At 35.2% G+C, this 18,020-nt stretch overlaps 2 protein-coding genes across 2 annotated transcripts; both read left to right on the top strand.

Annotated features, from left to right (window-relative positions):
* The first annotated feature begins 2,663 nt into the window (after positions 1–2,663).
* Positions 2,664–2,951, top strand: LOC112130464 (keratin-associated protein 21-1). The gene has a single exon (XM_024239249.2). The coding sequence runs from the start codon at positions 2,664–2,666 to the stop codon at positions 2,949–2,951; it is 288 nt and encodes a 95-aa protein (XP_024095017.2).
* Positions 2,952–10,919: 7,968 nt separating this feature from the next.
* On the top strand, positions 10,920–11,213 carry LOC103888878 (keratin-associated protein 21-2). Its single transcript, XM_009233873.3, has one exon. It carries the CDS (start codon positions 10,920–10,922, stop codon positions 11,211–11,213), a length of 294 nt encoding a protein of 97 aa, XP_009232148.3.
* The last annotated feature ends 6,807 nt before the right edge of the window (positions 11,214–18,020 follow it).

Raw genomic sequence — 18,020 nt, 5'->3', positions numbered from 1 at the left:
GAAGTTCATAGTGTCTCAGTGTAAGTTCTTCCAGTATGGTCATGTGAACGGGAGTGCAAAAGGAAGTGAAGAGCAGGAGCTTGCATATTTACTTAATTCCAACAGGACCATACTGCACATAGAATGTTATTTGCAGCTGTTTGCCCCATGGAAGAACCAAGGAGAGAGAGAAATCTCAGGTAAAGGCAAGCTTCTCAGTTTTGCATAGCATCTCATTTCTGCTAAGTTCTGTATCTTTCCTATAATACCAATAACTAGGAGCAGGTGTCTGTGTGATCACTTCCCACTAATCTAACTCACCTGGATTATTACAAGGAGCATCAGTCATTATAAATGTCTAAAGAACCCTGATAAATGACATGGAATTCTACTCTTAATCTGTATTATGGATGGATAAATGTTTCAATCCTTTAGTGATAGGAATGCAAAGTTGAAGTTTATTGAAAAATATTTTTTTCCCATGAATCCTTTGCTTATCTAAGTACTTTCAGTATACCAGATGGATATTATGTATCCTGCAAGTGGAGAGATAAGTTGCTTGCTCATGTAAATTTGCAGTTGAGGTAATGGATGGTAACATATATATAGTTTTATACATGAATACACACATATATGCATATATAACAGATACATAAGTAACAGGTCTAAGCACTAATTACAGGTATCCTCTTGCAGAATCACCATGGTCCTGCTAGGGCTATAAAGATAAAATTTTTTAAAATATTAGAGAAAATAAAGATGCTGTACACATTTGATAATTTTGGAATGTCATATAAATTTTATGGCTGAACACCAGTTCCTGAATTCTGACCATGTTTTCAGCCTCAGTAGAAAAAATTTTCTTTCTGGCATCAATATCATTTGCTACAGTCATACCTGGACTAGACCCAAGTTGAAGCTACAGTCATACCTAGACTAGAAGTTAGCCACTGTAGCTTCAATTTGGGTCTAGTCTTTGACTCCTATTGACTTTTAAGTTCCTCTTATGTAAAATGTGGATTGGGTTTCAGGTTTACCTGGAATTTCTACTGTGAAAGGTATAGTCTCTTTCCTCAAGAATATCATGCTTTTATTAGTAAACAAGATAAAGTTTCAACAAAGCATGACAAGTCTGTTATATTTGTCTGCATACAGGAGCAAACAAGACGATCTACTTGTGAAGTAGAATGTATAGTTTTGAATTTCAAGGATGAAAAAACAGAAAGAAACTGAAAGAAAAGAAAAAATTGAGACAGAGATCTATTTTCTTTATGCTTTTTTAAGGGACGAAACATAGCGGAGAGATCAGATGAGACGAGTGACAGATAGCAGAAAAAAAGGGAAAGATTTCCAACTGAAGGGAAAATGTAATCCACAGTAGCAATAAGGAAAGGCATCCTGAAGAAAGTGATTCCAGATCTGAGTTTTGATGTATAAACAGAAAGTTTTTTTGGTTGATAATTGAGGGTGATGAGAAAAATACTAATGGCGGAAAAAATGATACTCATTTTCCTCTTTCGTATCTTGAAAAGGTAAGTGTGATAGAGAGGATTATTGAGAAGGAAGAGGGCACCTTGGATTTCAAAATCACAATGAACATTCTTGTAGAAGATTGAGAACTTGTAATAAGTGAGTAATTGAGAATTTTGAATGAGTAGTGTGAAATGTGTGTATGGAAAGGGGACAAAATTTATTTTTGTGCTACTTTATATCATAGAAGGGTTAGTTGTTAATGGTGGGCTTTTGCTGTCAGTAACCTTAAATTGTCCACTATCCTTTAGCTTCTGAAGTAAATGTCCAAGGAATAGTAGTGAAAGGAGAAGAAAAATGGTTTATTAAATTCTAGGAATGTATCCATATTTCATCATGCAAAACTTTGATGAAATCTGTATTGGAGGAAAGAACTGAGTTTCTGGTCAAATGAATTTTTTTGCTTCCTTATCCAAATGAAGCTGTTTAGGTTTTAAAAGGCTCCTCAGTGACAATTAGTTATATGGCTGAAGAAATGGGAGACAAAAGGAGGGCTTCTCTGCCTCCCCAGGGTCTTAGTTTGCCTGGTGGATGGAAGGAAAATGTAAGAAGCACTTGCAGATAGCATACAGTCTGGTTTTGAATGATCAGATGTGAATATGTTTCTTGGGATTTGAGGGAAGTTGGACAAGGGGTAGGTGTGGAAGTGCAGAATGAGTTGGAGAAAGAAGTCTGGCAAGAAGTTGTAATGACTCAGGAAAGGAGATAGGAGTGACTCCTTCCCTATGGGTAGAGGTAGACATTTTAGGAAAAAAGAGAGAGAGGAAAAAGAGGATAAAATTTTGTTATGATCCTCCCAAAACTTGTTATGTAAGATATATATTTACTGATAGGAGATTTTGAAAATTAGTATCAGCTTTATATTTGGGCACATGATTTCATTGAGACAGTTCTCTGGCAGAGCAGATAAAAATGATGCTCCTGAAATGAAACTAGAGTCTCCAAAATAATTGGCTCATTTTAAGCAAAATATTATTGATGGTCAACAGTGACTGGCACACAGTAATTGTTTAAATATTTGTTGGCTAAGTCAGGGAATAAGTGATATGCTTTGGCAATTACTGACAGTATATAAAGGTCTCAGGGAAGTAGAAGACATCCACATCTCAGAAGCATCTTCTTGAAACCCATCTCAATTCTCTCCTCTTCACAACATGTGTTGCAACTACTACAGCAACCCCTGTGGCTATGGCTCCGGCTGTGGCTGTGGCTGTGGCTCTGGTTATGGCTGTGGCTACGGCTCCGGCTATGGCTGTGGCTATGGAACTGGCTACGGCTCTGGCTCTGGCTGTGTCTGTGGCTATGGAACTGGCTATGGCTCTGGGTTTGGCTCTCGCTGTGGCTGTGGTTATGGAACTGGCTATGGCTGTGGATACGGCTCTGGCTCTGGCTACTGTGGCTACCCGCCATTTTGCTTTAGAAGATGCTATTCTTCCTGCTAAAACATCACTGTCAGAGGACCATTTACTTCTAAAATGACACGTCTGAAGATAATGCTGATTCAAGGATTCATACTCCAAGATTTCTGTATCCAAGAATTACATGCTTGACAGTCTTGGACCTCTAGCCTCACATTTCTTTGAATGAAATCATGGCCATAGGATCCATGGTGTCATCTGACTGTTTTCCAAATGTTATCTTTTGCTCCCTTAATCTCTGGTTCTCTGTTATGACTGTGTTAATGATCATAACATCTACAGTTGGGGAAGTCAATCATTTGTAATAAAAATGGTTCTTTATTCCTAAAAATCTCTGTGTACTTGCTTGTGAGTTACTCTTTCTTGGGGTGTTTTGGAATCTCTTGAAAATTGGGCTAACAGTATTTTGGCTGAACCTTAGGTACTTCCTTGATATAACGCAATTATTTCCTCTTATGCTTGCATCATAAATAATGTCTTCTCTACCTGCTTCTCATATCCCACATGTTCAGGCTCTCACATACCCAAACACAAATCACAGAGTATTTCAGAACTGTGCTTTGGAAATGGCACTGAGTGTCTAGAATGGAGCGGGAGGGGGAAAGGGAGGAGAAGTGACACCTATTCAGGATGTTATGACAAAAGTCTCAGGGAGGAGATATAGCCTGAGTGCTTAAAGAAGTAATATAATCCCAGCACTTTGGGAGGCTGAGGTGGGTGGATTGCCTGAGGTCAGGAGTTCGAGACCAGCCTGGCCAACATTGTGAAACTCTGTCTCTACTAAAAATACAAAAATTAGCTGGGCTTGGTGGCGTGTGCCTGTAATTCCATCTACTCAGGAGGTGGAGACAGAAGAATTGCTTGAACCCTCAGAAGGTGGAGGTTGCAGTGAGCCGAGATTGCGCCACTGCACTCCAGCTTGGGTGACACACTGAGACTCCATCACACACACACACACACACACACACACACACACACACAAAGCAATGCAATAGGAGAGATCACTTCCAGGATTGTTGAAAATTTTGAGTCGGGGTCAAGTGTTAGGCATGAGGAAATAAAAACCTAAAAAAGGGTAAGTTAGAAGAAAAAATATACTATCAAATTTATCTACATCTGACAAAAGTACAAATATATATGTTTGCTTACATGGAGGTTGAGAAATGTTATTTAATTCACTTAAATATTTTTGAATAGACACCATCCTGAAGACACAGAAGAAAAATTATAAGCAAATGTTCTGCTCTCAGAATGTTTATAGTCTAACAGATGAAGATATAAAAAAGCAAAAATAGGCTAGATGCGGTGGCTCATGCCTGTTAATCCCTGCACTTTGGGAGGCTGAGGCAGGTGGATCACTTGAGGTCAGGAGCTCGAGACCAGCCTGGCCAACATGGCGAAACCCCGTCTCTACTAAGAATACAAAAATTAGCCAGGCATGGTGATGGGCGCCTGTAATCCCAGCTACTTGGGAGGCTGAGGCACGAGAATCGCTTGAACCTGGGAGACGGAGGTTGCAGTGAGCCAAGATTGCGTCATTGCACTCCAGCCTGGGCAACAAGAGCAAAACTCTGTCTAAAATAATAATAATAATAATAATAATAATAATAATAATAATAATAGTAAAGCAAAAACTAATTATAACAAATTCAGACAGATAATTGCTATAGAGGGAATAAAACAGCTTAATGGGGAAGAGATTAAGGTTTGAAGTACTGGAGAGACAGCTCAGGGAAGTATCTTGAGGTTATGACATTTGAGCTAATAATACAACATTTCCAGCAGCAAAGAAAGACTAAAAAGGACAGTAGCAAGTGCCAAGGGGGAGAGCAGTTCATTAAGTTTTGGGTATGATGAAGGTGATGACACATTTTTCAGTTAGAAAAGAGCAAGGTCTAGTATCTTAATGGAGTTCTTTTTAGATTGGGGTGGTCATAAAAATGAGATTAAAGGGTTTGTTCTAGTTTCCTGGCTGACTTTCTGATGTGGAGTGTTTACTGCTTCTTGGATTCTGATTTTAGTGTCCTTTCCTCCAGTTCTAGACCATCCAAACTCTATCACTGAAATCTTACAACAGAGAAAGTCTTCTGGATTCAGTAGAAACTTGTTATAATCAGCAGTAATAAATGTGTCCCTGTTTCATCCACACAACAGGGACCATTACACCAAGTCTGGCTCTCTGAGGTCCCTGGAGCTGGGTGACCCCACAAAATGCCTGGCTCTAAGAAAGATAGCCCTACAATCAATATCAGCCGAGGAGGAAGGCTATGTCCAGGATAGAACCTGTCTGACTGATGGACAATCGGGGTTTCTTCTAAGAGCAGGATAGCTTTCCCATCTGGAGTATTTGTGAGTCAGATCTGAGGACTAACTGTGCTCTCTGGAACTCTGAAGTTATTATAGTATTGCAAGCAGTGGATACCACTTAACATATCTTCAAAACCTGAAACATTGTGATTATCTCAGTTTAAGAAAATTTTGAGACATTCAACTTGTGTGAAATGAGAAAATGGTGATAATGTTAACAGAGACAGAGATGATAAAATTAGATAAGGGGTGTGTGTGTGTGTGTGTGTGTACATGCTCATGTAGATGTGGCCTGTTTGGTGGAGGTTGGGAAAAACAAATATTTGAATTCACGTATGTAATCACAGTATGGAGGAAAGGAAAAACTATTTATATTTCACAATACTTTCTGTGGTCGGACAATGATTTAAGTTTCAAAGCTCCTTTAAAAAGAAGCACAAAAGTCTTTTTTTGGGACACATTATTACATATTGTAGAGGCTCTAAGTTGTAAAATCTAAATTGTAAAATTTGTTCTTTAATAAACATTAAGATTAATGTTTCAGCTATGTGCTGTGATTGGTGTGGAGACAGAGAGCTAAAACACATAGTCCCGTCTAAGAATTCAAAATCTTCAGCTGGACACAAAATACTATATCATACATACCAGGTATGCTTGTAGGTATGATGGCATTACCAAGAAGATCTCAAGGGGGAAACTTAAATCAGAATGTGGAAAGAGAAGGCTCGACAAGGGTCAGAAATTGCTTCCAAAGAATGATAGGAACAGAGCCATAAAGGATGAGGTAGATTTGGTCAGTTACAAGAGACAGAAAATGGAATTCAAGGCCAAGAAATTCAAGGAAAGAAGAAAATAAGCTGTCAGTTTATTGAAAGAGTAGGAGGCTCCATTGGGAAATTTTAATCAGTGTCCACTTCCATAAAAGAATTATCAGGTCTCTTGAGTAAGCTGCACTGTCTGATATGGTGCTACTAGCCAGCTGTTGAGTGCTCAAAATGGGGATAGTTCAAAATGAAATGCACTGTAAGTGTAAAATACAGAGTAAATATCAAAGCCTTAATAGAAAAAAAGAATGAAAATATCAAATACATTTAAATTATTCGTTATATATTAAATGATAATATTTTGAGACATTAGGGTGAATACGATATGATATAAAATTAATTCACCTGTTTCTTTTTCTCTTTTTAAAATGTGGACATTGGAAAATTTAAATTTCTCAATGTGTTTCATGGTATATTTCTATTGTAGAGTGTTGTCCTAGAAGGCCAATAATAACAAACTGGCCAGGTAAGGACACTGGCTAGAAAGAGAAGTCATGTTAGGCCACTAGCAAAGATCAGGAAGTCTAAGCATGTTATCCAGGTATAAGGAGTAGATCAGCCTGAGGCAATAGGACCACATTTGCCAGTGCTGCAGACTTCAGGGGAGGAGCAAAGTCCCTGTGTAGACAAGTTTTCCATCTGGGATAGTTTATTCAGTAAATGTGTGCCTTAGTTTGTTTTGTGCTGCTACAACAGAATACCCCAGACTGGATAATTTATAATAAACAGAAATTTATTAGCTCATAGTTCTGGTGGCTGGAAAATCCAGTATCAAAGTGGTGAGAGTCTTCCTGCTGCATCAAAACATGGCAGAAGGCATCACATGGTGAAAGACCAGGAGAGGGCAAGAGAGAGAGCAAGACGGGGTGAACCCATTCCCACAATAACAGACTTGCTCCTGTGATAATGGTGTTAGTCCATTTATGAGGGTGGAGCCTTCAAGACCTAAACACCTCATAATGGTCCTACCTCCGAATACCTTCACAATGGCAATTAAGTTGCAACATGAGTTTTGAAGGGGGCAAACAGTTAAATCACAGCAATGGGATTGATCAATGTTCCATCTGTTTAGATACAAAGATGTAAATACCTACCTCACACTATACGCATAAGAAATTCCACATTGATTAAAGTTCTGCACATGAAGGTTAAATTATGAAAGTACTAGAAGACGGTATAGAGTTTTAGGAATTTTGGCTAGGATTGTAAAGATCACAAAGAAAGAAAATCCAGATGACAAAGGTGAAGACAAAAGTTGCAAAATATTGGCAATTTTAGTCAAATGAAGTGCATATTTTCCATTTGAAAGACTAAAGGAAAAAATAATTTATGGGTCCTTCCTGAGCTTTAATATTCTTGCAGGAGTTAAATCGATTTGATTCTACCACTAAACAGCTGAGAGTCCTTGGGCAAGTCACAACTACCTGTGGCTTCTGTTTTCACATCTGTGACGTGTGTAAAAACAAAAACCATTAGGTACATGAAAGTTGCTTTACATCAATAATCATCAGAGAAATGCAAATCAAAATCACAATGAGCTATCACCTCATACCTGGTGTGATGGGTATTATAAAAAAGATAAGAGATAACAAGTGTTGGCGAGGAAGTGCAATAAAAGAAACATTTGTGCACTGTTTTTAATGGGAATATAAATTCGTACAGCCATTATGGATAACAATATGGAGGCTCCTTAAAAAATGAAAATTAGAACTACCACACGATCTAGCCCTACTTCTGGGTTTATATGTGAAAGATGCAAAATCAGTAGCTCAAAGAGATATATGCATTCCCATGTTTGTTGCAGCACTATTTACAATAGCCAAAACATGGAAACAACCTAACTGTTCACTAATGAGTGAATGAAAAAATAAATTGTGGTGTATATTTGTAATGAAATATTATAAAAAGGAAAGAAATCCTGCCATTGACAACAGCATGGATAAACATGGAAGGCATTATGCTAAGTGACAAGTCAGCCAGAGAAAGACAAATGCTGAGTAATCTTACTTATATGTGGAATCTAAAATGTAGAACTCAAAAAACAGAGTGTGGAATGGTGGTTGCCAAGGGGTTGGGGAGGTGGAAGAAATGGGAAGATGTTAGTTTAAGGGTACAAATCTTCAGTTACAAGAAGAATAAGTTCTGGAGATACAATTTACCACATGGTAACTAACTATAGTTAACGATACTGTATTGTATACTTGAAATTTGCTAAGGGTAGATCTTAATTGTTCTCACCATAAAACAAAACCAAAATGCTAATTATGTGATTATTGTGTTAACTTACTTGATTGTGTCAATCATTTCTCAGTAAATATGTATATCAAATCATCATATTGTATAACTTAAGCTCATATGATTGTCTTTGACCCTGATACCGCAATAAAGCTGGAAAGTAATAAAAAACACAACTTACTTTACATTGTTTTTATAAGAATCAATGAAGTAATAAATGTAAGTGTGACTCAAAAATTAAAAGGGGATGTCTGCTTTGGAAAATGTCTATTCATGTTCTTTGTTCACTTTTTTTGGTGAAATTATTTGTGGTTTTTTTGTTGTTTAAGTGTTTGAGTTTCTTGTACATTCTGAATATTAGTCCCCCGTCAGATGCATAGTTTGCAAATATTTTCTCCCATTCTTCAGGTTGTCTGTTCACTCTGTTAATTATTTCTTTTGCTGTGAAGAAGCTTTTTAGTTTAATTAAGTCCCATTCATCTATTTTTGTTTTCGTTGCATACTTTTAAGTATTAGTCATGAATTCTTTGCCTTGACCAATGTTCAGAAGAGTTTTCCCTAGAGTTTCTTCCAGTATTTTTATTGTTTCAGGTCTTACATTGCAGTCTTTAATACATCTCGAGTTGATTTTTGTATATGGTGAGAGATGGGGTCCAGTTTCATTCGTCTGCATATAGCAATCCAATTTTCCCAGCATCATTTATTGAAGAGGATGTCCTTTCCCCAATGTATGTTCTTGTTGACCTAGTCAAAGAACAGCTGGCTATAAATAATATGGCTTTATTTCCAGGTTCTCTCTTCTTTTTCAATGATCTATGTATCTATATTTATACCACTACCACACTGTTTTGGTAGCCCTGTGATGTGTTCCTTGATTCTGTATTTTTACAAAACATTGTTGTATAAAATGCTTCAGGCAAGGTAAACTGAGGTCAATTACATTGAAGTTCATTTTCTGAGAACATTTGGTCACTTTTGAAAATTTATTATGAAAACATTACTTGACATATGTATATTTACACATATATATCACATACTTTAAAAATAGCAAAATTAAAATTCAAATCTCAAAATTTTAGTACAACAAATAGATCAATACAAGTATATACAGAAATTTGAAAAGCTGTTACTGTTTAGGAATGCTTATATTTGGGTAAAAGAAAAGGGGAAAGGAAAGAAAAAGTATTGTCTCCACCATGTATCAGGGTCATTGCTACACTACTTATATTTCCTGTGTATTTTCTGTAGGCCTCTTAATAAAATTTTAAATAAATGTGATTATTTTTATTCCCATTTGGCAGTTGCAGAAACTGAGGTTCATCTAAGTTGAGGACATTTTCCATGGTCATATAATTAGGAAAAGACTCAGCCAGGAAATTAACCAATCTGTTTTCCAGGGAAAGCTATTTCTACTACAGAGCCTCTGGAACATGGAGGACACTGTACTGATTATCAATTTATGGCCCCTCAGCATCTAATTCATCCTTCAGTATATTCTCTGTGCTGATAGATGGGATTCCTTTAAGTATTTCTCCTTCACTGTGAGCATGGCTTCAAGCTTTCTCAGGAGAGGATGCAGCAGGGACATTGCAGGAGGAAGCAGAGCTCCTGCATTTTTGGGTGTGGCACAGAAGGAGAGTAGAAGGTATCAGCAGTGTGGGTTGAGGATATCTAATGAAGCTCCACCTCAGTTTTGGGTCCAGAATATGCTGGAAATTGTTATTCAGTAGAAAGCACTGATGTACAGCATAAACATCAGAGTGGTCCAATTGTTATGGATATCCAATTGTTAATTAGGTTCTTAAACACAAACAAACCTGTGTTTAAGAACAGAATTTAACAACTGGACGTCAACAACAAAGTTGTGAACCAAGGAATTCCCCTCACTTTAAATGGAAAAATCAAAAGTTTTTTTCTATAAATTTTAAATGACACATATTACATAACTGACCTGTCAGAAGTTTAACAAAAATTTTTTTTTCAAGCAAGAGAAGGTCATAGACTGCCTAGAAAAGGGGGGAATGGTCAAACTTTTCGTCAGAGAGAAGGAGAGGGTTTCAAGAAGTGGAGGTAGCACGTGGAAATACCCAAATCTTTGTCCAAAAACCATGATTAGTAATTTTTAGTGACTATGATAAGAAAAGAACACCAAGATATTAGGAAAGAATAAGAAGAAATGATGATGATGATGATGGTATTAAGAACAGTGAGTAGAACTCCTTATTAATTAGATAATTCCCAAGACCTTACAAGAACAGAATGATAAACATACATTTATAGGCCAAACATATTTTGGTGATGTGTTATGTCATGGCTATGAAATGAAACTATGGCAAACAAAATTATGGTTGTATAAGCTTGTGTGTTTAGAACTTGTATATTTGTTTTCTTTTCAGGCATAAAAATATTCCTAGGGAAGTCATAAGCAAATTATGAATTCCAAAGAAAGTAGATGTACACAGAATGAGCTCATTTTAGGCAAATGATTATAAAATGAGTAAATAGAGCCCATGTGAGGATGACCCATGCACCCCTGGAAGTATATAAAGGTCTTAGAAGAGTAGAGGACATTCACACTTCAGAAAGAGCCTCCTACACCTCAACTGAAATCTAACCTCCTGAAATCATGTGTTGCAACTACTACAGAAACTCCTGTGGAGGCTGTGGATATGGCTCTGGCTGGAGTTCCGGCTGTGGATATGGTTGTGGCTATGGCTGTGGATATGGCTCTGGCTGTAGATATGGCTCTGGCTATGGAACTGGCTGTGGCTATGGCTGTGGATACGGCTCTGGCTGTGGATATGGCTGTGGATATGGCTCTGGATATGGATTTGGCTCTCACTATGGCTGCGGATACAGCTCTAGCTGCTGTGGCTACCGACCACTTTGCTACAGAAGATGCTATTCCTCTTGCTACTAATCATCACTACAGATCATCCTTGGCTTTGCAATGACCTCTCCAAGATCAAGTTCAATTGAAATCTCCCCTACCCATTATCTTCACATCTAAGTAAAGATTGACTATGGTCACCCGACTATCTGAATGCATATAAGAGAAGTTGTTGGCAGTGGATGGAGACTGAGTAGTTTCATCACATCGCTGAAGAGAGGAGATTTTATTCTGATCAATTTTCTAGTGTAATTTTCTAATGTAAACTCTTATATCTTTTTCTGAGTCTTTGTGCCATGACTATTTGCTGAAACACAAGAGGACTATATAACTGGAGCATACTAAAATGGAAAAAAAATAGAACTTTCTTAATAAAAGGCCTTACTCACTAAGAAGTCTGGTCTCCTTAACGTCTCCTTAATTTGAGGATTTGTGGCTTCCTCAAAAGCTGTGTGACCACAACTTTAAATAAGACAATGTTATTTTATTGGTTGAATCCAAATACTTGTGTTTTACATATTTCTTAATTCCTTTTATATTAACTCTTTACATTTTTATTTAAACATGAACACAAATATTAAGCTTAAAATTTTAAAACATGCATGAAAAAAGAATTAGAATAGAACCAAGAATGAGACAGGGAATCTACTCACGAGGTTAATGCACTAGTTCAGCAATGACTATCCTGGTTGAGCTTAAGTCAAGGTAATTAAGAGGCAATAATATTAATTTAATGTTAATAGCTTTTGAAATATGTAAAACAAGAAATCTTAGACTAAGCAGATAAGTCTCCTACAAGTGCTCAAGATGGTGACAAAGGATCAGGGCTCTTTTATGTTCCCACTCCCCACCCTTTCTGTGTGACTTTCATACTCATGGTTTTAAAGTGGTTGCTGTGTATGACCAACATTCTGCATAAGTAAGGACAAATGATGAAGAGCATCAGGTCTTTTAAAACTTTGTCCTCTTATTTGGGAAGGGACACTCTTCCTGGAAGAATTTTGACTGCCCTTGTTTGTACACATGTGTACTGTGACCACTCTTAGCTAAAGGTGCGTAAAGAACAAAAAGGTGGTCAGGGGTTCTGCTAGTCAGTCAACCATGTGTGCCCAAAGTTTGTAGGTCTTGGGGATCAAGGGGAAAGGACAAAAGACTGAGGAAGCAAAACCTCAGGTAAATGGCCGTATGTTCCTACAGCAATTTAGGTTTGGGAAGGGGTACAATTTATGACTTCACTCATTTTGTAGAGGTTTGAGCTTAATATATGCTCTTATTTATATCATATTACTGTTCGTCCACACATAGCTCTTTTCCCTTTTTCTATATTTTTTTGTCTAACAGAGTAATTTATTTATTCTCTTACATTTATCTTTTATTTCCATTCTCACACCCATCTCTCATTCATAAACACCTTGTAATTTATTATTTTATATGCAATACCCCTTTTCATCTTGTCGGTATCCCCCAAAAGTTGGCCATTCTACTATATATTTTAAACCTATTTAAATTGTATTATATATATATATTTTAAAACCCCTTTTCTTTCAGCGCAATTGCAGTGAATGATTCATTTATGCTACTATGTGTACATTTAGACTATTATTTCTCATTGCCATATGGTACTTCACGTGGCTAATACACAAGATTTTGCCTTTTGCTATCTCGGTGATGCACACATAATCACACCCAGCTCTTCTTCAGCACAACATTGCTGCAATGAACACGTGACCCTTATGGGCTTCTGTGAAAGTCAATCCCAAAATCTGTCCTCACATATATAACAATATTTGTTTACTTTAACATGCTAATGTTGCTTGTTTGCACAGTGACAATGATATCATCTTGCTGTTTTAATTTATGTATCTCTGATTATTAATGGGTGTGAACAATTTTATTTCTTTCCATATGTCTTACCCTTAATGTTTTCTCTTCCACATCCTTTGCTCATTTTCTAAGCAGAGGTGTCTGTCTCTTTCTTATTGATTTGTAGACATTTATTGTATATTCCTAATAAAATTCCCTTGTTATTTTTGACACTGGAAAAATCTCACAAACTGTCATTTATTTTTGTTAATAGTGTGCAAAATTGCACCACATTGCAAACTGTAATTTCTGACTTTTTAGTTATTTAAAAGATGATATATATTATCTTTATTTCATTGATTTTCTACATCTGTCAATTTAAAATTTTTACATTTCACTCTTTGATCATTAATCCACTTGGAGTCCACCTCTATATATGGTGGTCCAGTTTCATTTTTCATTATATTGAGCTAGATTCTCCAGCACCACCTACTAAACAGCTCACCATTTGTAATTGATTGGTGGTGACCATCGTTAGTCTATGATTTTATCACATATACAACAGTTGGTCTCTGGACTTTGTACTATGCTTGATTTATATTTATGTTTCTTAGCATTTTTTAAAGGTTTTGCATGGAAGGTATATGTGTGATACAGAATTAGGTTTATTCTGCTTTGTTTTTTCACTGAAGACAACTAGGTCCAGTGGGTAGAATTTAAAGACAGGAAGACTTAAAAAAAAAGGACACTTTTCAAATGGCTAACACAGTATGAAGATGGAATAAGTTGCCTTGTTAGCATCCCTATCCTGAAGTTATTGAATAATTTGTATCTCCACCCCCTAGAAAATTCTGAGTAATTCTGCACTCTGAACATGGACCTAATTAAATTATCCACATCACTCACTTCTACTTTGAAATTCTGTGACTGTACATGTAAAGGATCATCGAATGTTAGTTGTAGGCAAGCTGGATAAGAATGATATGGCCTATAACACCAAGAAATAATACTCAATTTTATTATAGAGTTAGGAAGAAGAATGTAAGGTTTCACATGAGTTTTGAGGCTAACCTACTAGACCAAGTTTTAAACGATTTCTGGGAGTCCATGCAGAAAACGGTTTCCAAAGCAGGAGAAAGAAAGACAACAGATTAGTAATACCTTTGCAGAAGAGCTCATTAGAGTGCTAAGATATTACTGCAATAATGTGTGGGATCTATTTCAGTTATTGAAGGGATCCCAGGAAGTACTCACTGTGGAATGCATATATCAGTAGAAAAACATTATCTAATTACAATGGAAGACAGCAGAGAGGAGGAAAGAAAAGAAAAGATCTACAAAACAACCACAAAACAAGAAAATGCTCATATATGTATTCATATATATGTAGTCATATATATATGTATTCATATATATGTATTCATATATATGTATTCATATATATGTATTCATATATATGTATTCATATATATATGTATTCATATATATATGTATTCATATATATGTATTCATATATATATGTATTCATATATATGTATTCATATATATGTATTCATATATATGTATTCATATATATATGTATTCATATATATGTATTCATATATATATGTATTCATATATATGTATTCATATATATGTATTCATATATATATGTATTCATATATATGTATTCATATATATGTATTCATATATATGTATTCATATATATGTATTCATATATATAGTATTCATATATATATGTATTCATATATATAGTATTCACATATATATGTATTCATATATATAGTATTCATATATATATGTATTCATATATATATATGTATCCATATATATATAAACAAAGACCCAACTAAATGTTGCCTATAAGAAACTCATGTTGCTTTTAAGGACACATATAGATTGAAAAAACAAGGATGGAAAAAGGTATTCCATGCAAATTGAAACAAAAAAAGACCATATACATATATCAAATAAATTAGACTTTGAATTAAAAAAAACCGCAAAACAAGGAAAAGAAAGTCAGTATATAATGGTAAATGGATTAACTCATCAAGAAGACATAACAATTATAAACACATATGTACCCATGTCAAACACCTAAAAATGTAAAGCAAATATTAATATACTTGAAGAGAGATTTACAATGTAATATTACTATTATTTTATTATTGTATTTTATTATACTATCATTATTATATTATTCTTTCGTCAATGAACAGATTATTCAGATAGAAAATGGGTAAGTAACCATTAGATCTGAACTATACTTTAGAGCAAATGGACCTAATAGGCATATATAGGACATTTCATCCAACAGCAGCAGAATACAGTTCTGCTCAAAACACAGAAAACATGCTTCAAAAGAAGTCTTAGCATATTTAAGTTTTCTTTTGTTGTTTTGAAATGTGTTTCAAAACAGGTCTTAATATATTTAGGAAGATTATTATTATATTAAGTATCTTTTCCAACCACAATGGTTTGAATCGACAAGTCAATAATGGAAGGAATTTTGGAAAATGTGCAAATATATGAAAACTAAACAACATCATCATAAACAACAAATGAGTCAAGAATAAAAAGAAAGGAAAACTAAAGATTTCTTGAAACAAACGAAAATAAAAGCACAACATACCAAAACGTTGGGATGCAGCAAAGCAGATCTAAGAGGAGACTTTATAGCAATAAATGCTCACAGTAACAAAGAAGACAAATCTTAAATAAACAAACTAACTTTACGCCTTGAGGGGAAAAAAAGGAATAAAGTAAGCCCAATGTTAATAGAAAGAAAAGAAGTAAGGATGCATAAGAATTAGAGCAGAAGTCAATGAAAAAGAGACTAGGAATCAATAGAAAAAAAATCGATAAAACTGAGTAGGTTTTTTGAGAAGATTACAAAATTAACCAATCTTTAAGTGGATTAACTAAGAAAAGAGGGAGAAGATTCAAGTAAATAAAATCAGAAATGAAAGAGAAAAAATTACAACTGATTCCACAGAAGTATACAAGATCATAATAGACAACTATTATGCTGACAATCATATGTCAGCAAATTGGATAACCTAGAATAAAAGGATAAATTCTTAGATATACACACCATTCAAAAGTAAATTACAAAGGCATAGAAAGTAGGAACACATCAATTATAAGTAAGGACATTGAATGGGTAATAAAATGTCTGCTGTCAAAGGAAAGCACAGAAACTGATGACTTCACTAGTGAATCCTGCCAAACATTTTTAAGAAGAATTAATGCTAATCCTTCTCAAACTCTTCCAAAAAAAATTAAAGAAAAGAGAATACATTCAAATTATTCCACAAGACCAGCACTAACCTGGTACCAAATCTAGAGGAGAACACTGTAATAAAAGAGAATTACAGGACAGTATTCCTGATGAACATAGGTTCTGCAATCCTCAACAAGATATTAGAAAACTGAAATCAACAGCGTATTAAAAGAATCATTCACCATATAATCAGTGTAATTTATTGTTGCATTGCAAGGATGGCTTAACATACTCAAATCAATAAATGTGATATACCACATTAACAGAGTCAAGGACAAAAATCATATGGTCATCTAAATGGATGTAGAAAAGGCACTCTCCAAAGTCAACATCCATTCTTAATAAAAACCCTCAACAAATTACATAGAGAAGGGAATTACTTCAACACAATAAAGGCCACACATGGTAAGCCATAGTTAACATAATACTCCACAGTGAAAAGTTGAACGCTTTTCCTGTAATATCAGGAACAGGACAAAGATACTCACTGGTTCTCTTCAACATAGTACTGTAAGTCCTAGCCAGAATAATTAGGGAAAAGAAATAAATAAAAGATAACCAAATATGAAAGGAAGAATCTAAATAGTTTCTGTAGATCACACAATCTTATACGTAGAAAACCATAAAGACTCCACCAGAAATCTCTTTAGGCTAATAAATGAATTAAGTAAACTTGCAGGATACAAAATGAACATACAAAAATCAGTATCATTTCCATATGCTAACAATCAACTACTGAAAAACAAATCAAGAAAATAATCCCAATCATAATGGCTACAAAAATAAAATAAAATAGTTAGGAATCAATTTAAACAATCAAAAACAATTACAATTAATTTAAACAACTTAAGCAAAATATCTTTACACTGAAAACTGTAAAATATTGGTATAAATAGCTGTAGAAGACACAAATAAACAGAATGATATTCCATGGTCATGGGTTGGAAGAAATAGTATTGTTAAAATATCCATACCACCCAAAGCAATTTACAGGTTTAATGCTATCCCTATCAAAATTCTGATGACAGTTTTCACAGAAATAGAGAAAACGATCCTAAAATTCATGAAGCCACAAAAGACTCCAAATAGTCCACACAATCTTGAGCAGAAAGAATAAATTCAGAGGCAACACAGTACCAGATTTCAAAATCTACTACTAACCTGTGGTAATAATAACTGCATAGTATTCACATTAAAACAGACATATAGACCACTGGAATGGAACAGACAGCCCAAAATCAAATTAAGCACATTCATGGCCAATTGATTTTTGATAAAGATGCCAAGAATCCCCAATGGAAAAAAGGACAGTTCTTCAAAAAATGGTGCTGAGAAAACACAAAATCTACATGCAGAAGAAAAAAATTACACCCTTATCTTACACCATACACAAAAAGAAACTATTTTATTTTATTATTATTATACTTTAAGTTTTAGGGTACATGTGCACAACGTGCAGGTTTGTTACATATGTATACATGTGCCATGTTGGTGTGCTGCACCCATTAACTCATTATTTAGCATTAGGTATATCTCCTAATGCTATCCCTCCCCCCTCCCCCCACCCCACAACAGTCCCCCGTGTGTGATGTTTCCCTTCCTGTGTCCATGTGTTCTCATTGTTCAATTCCCACCTATGAGTGAGAACATGCGGTGTTTGTTTTTCTGTCCTTGTGATAGTTTGCTGAAAATGATGGTTTCCAGTTTCATCCATGTCCCTACAAAGGACATGAACGCATCATTTTTTATGG

The sequence above is a fragment of the Pongo abelii genome, chromosome 22 (assembly GCF_028885655.2).
Source record: "Pongo abelii isolate AG06213 chromosome 22, NHGRI_mPonAbe1-v2.0_pri, whole genome shotgun sequence".
Taxonomy (NCBI): domain Eukaryota; kingdom Metazoa; phylum Chordata; class Mammalia; order Primates; family Hominidae; genus Pongo; species Pongo abelii.
This window is presented reverse-complemented; position numbering and strand designations above follow the sequence as displayed.

Coding starts and splice junctions, on each gene's coding strand:
- LOC112130464 (XM_024239249.2), top strand. CDS start 2,664: ATGTGTTGCAACTACTACAGCAACCCCTGTGGCTATGGCTCCGGCTGT.
- LOC103888878 (XM_009233873.3), top strand. CDS start 10,920: ATGTGTTGCAACTACTACAGAAACTCCTGTGGAGGCTGTGGATATGGC.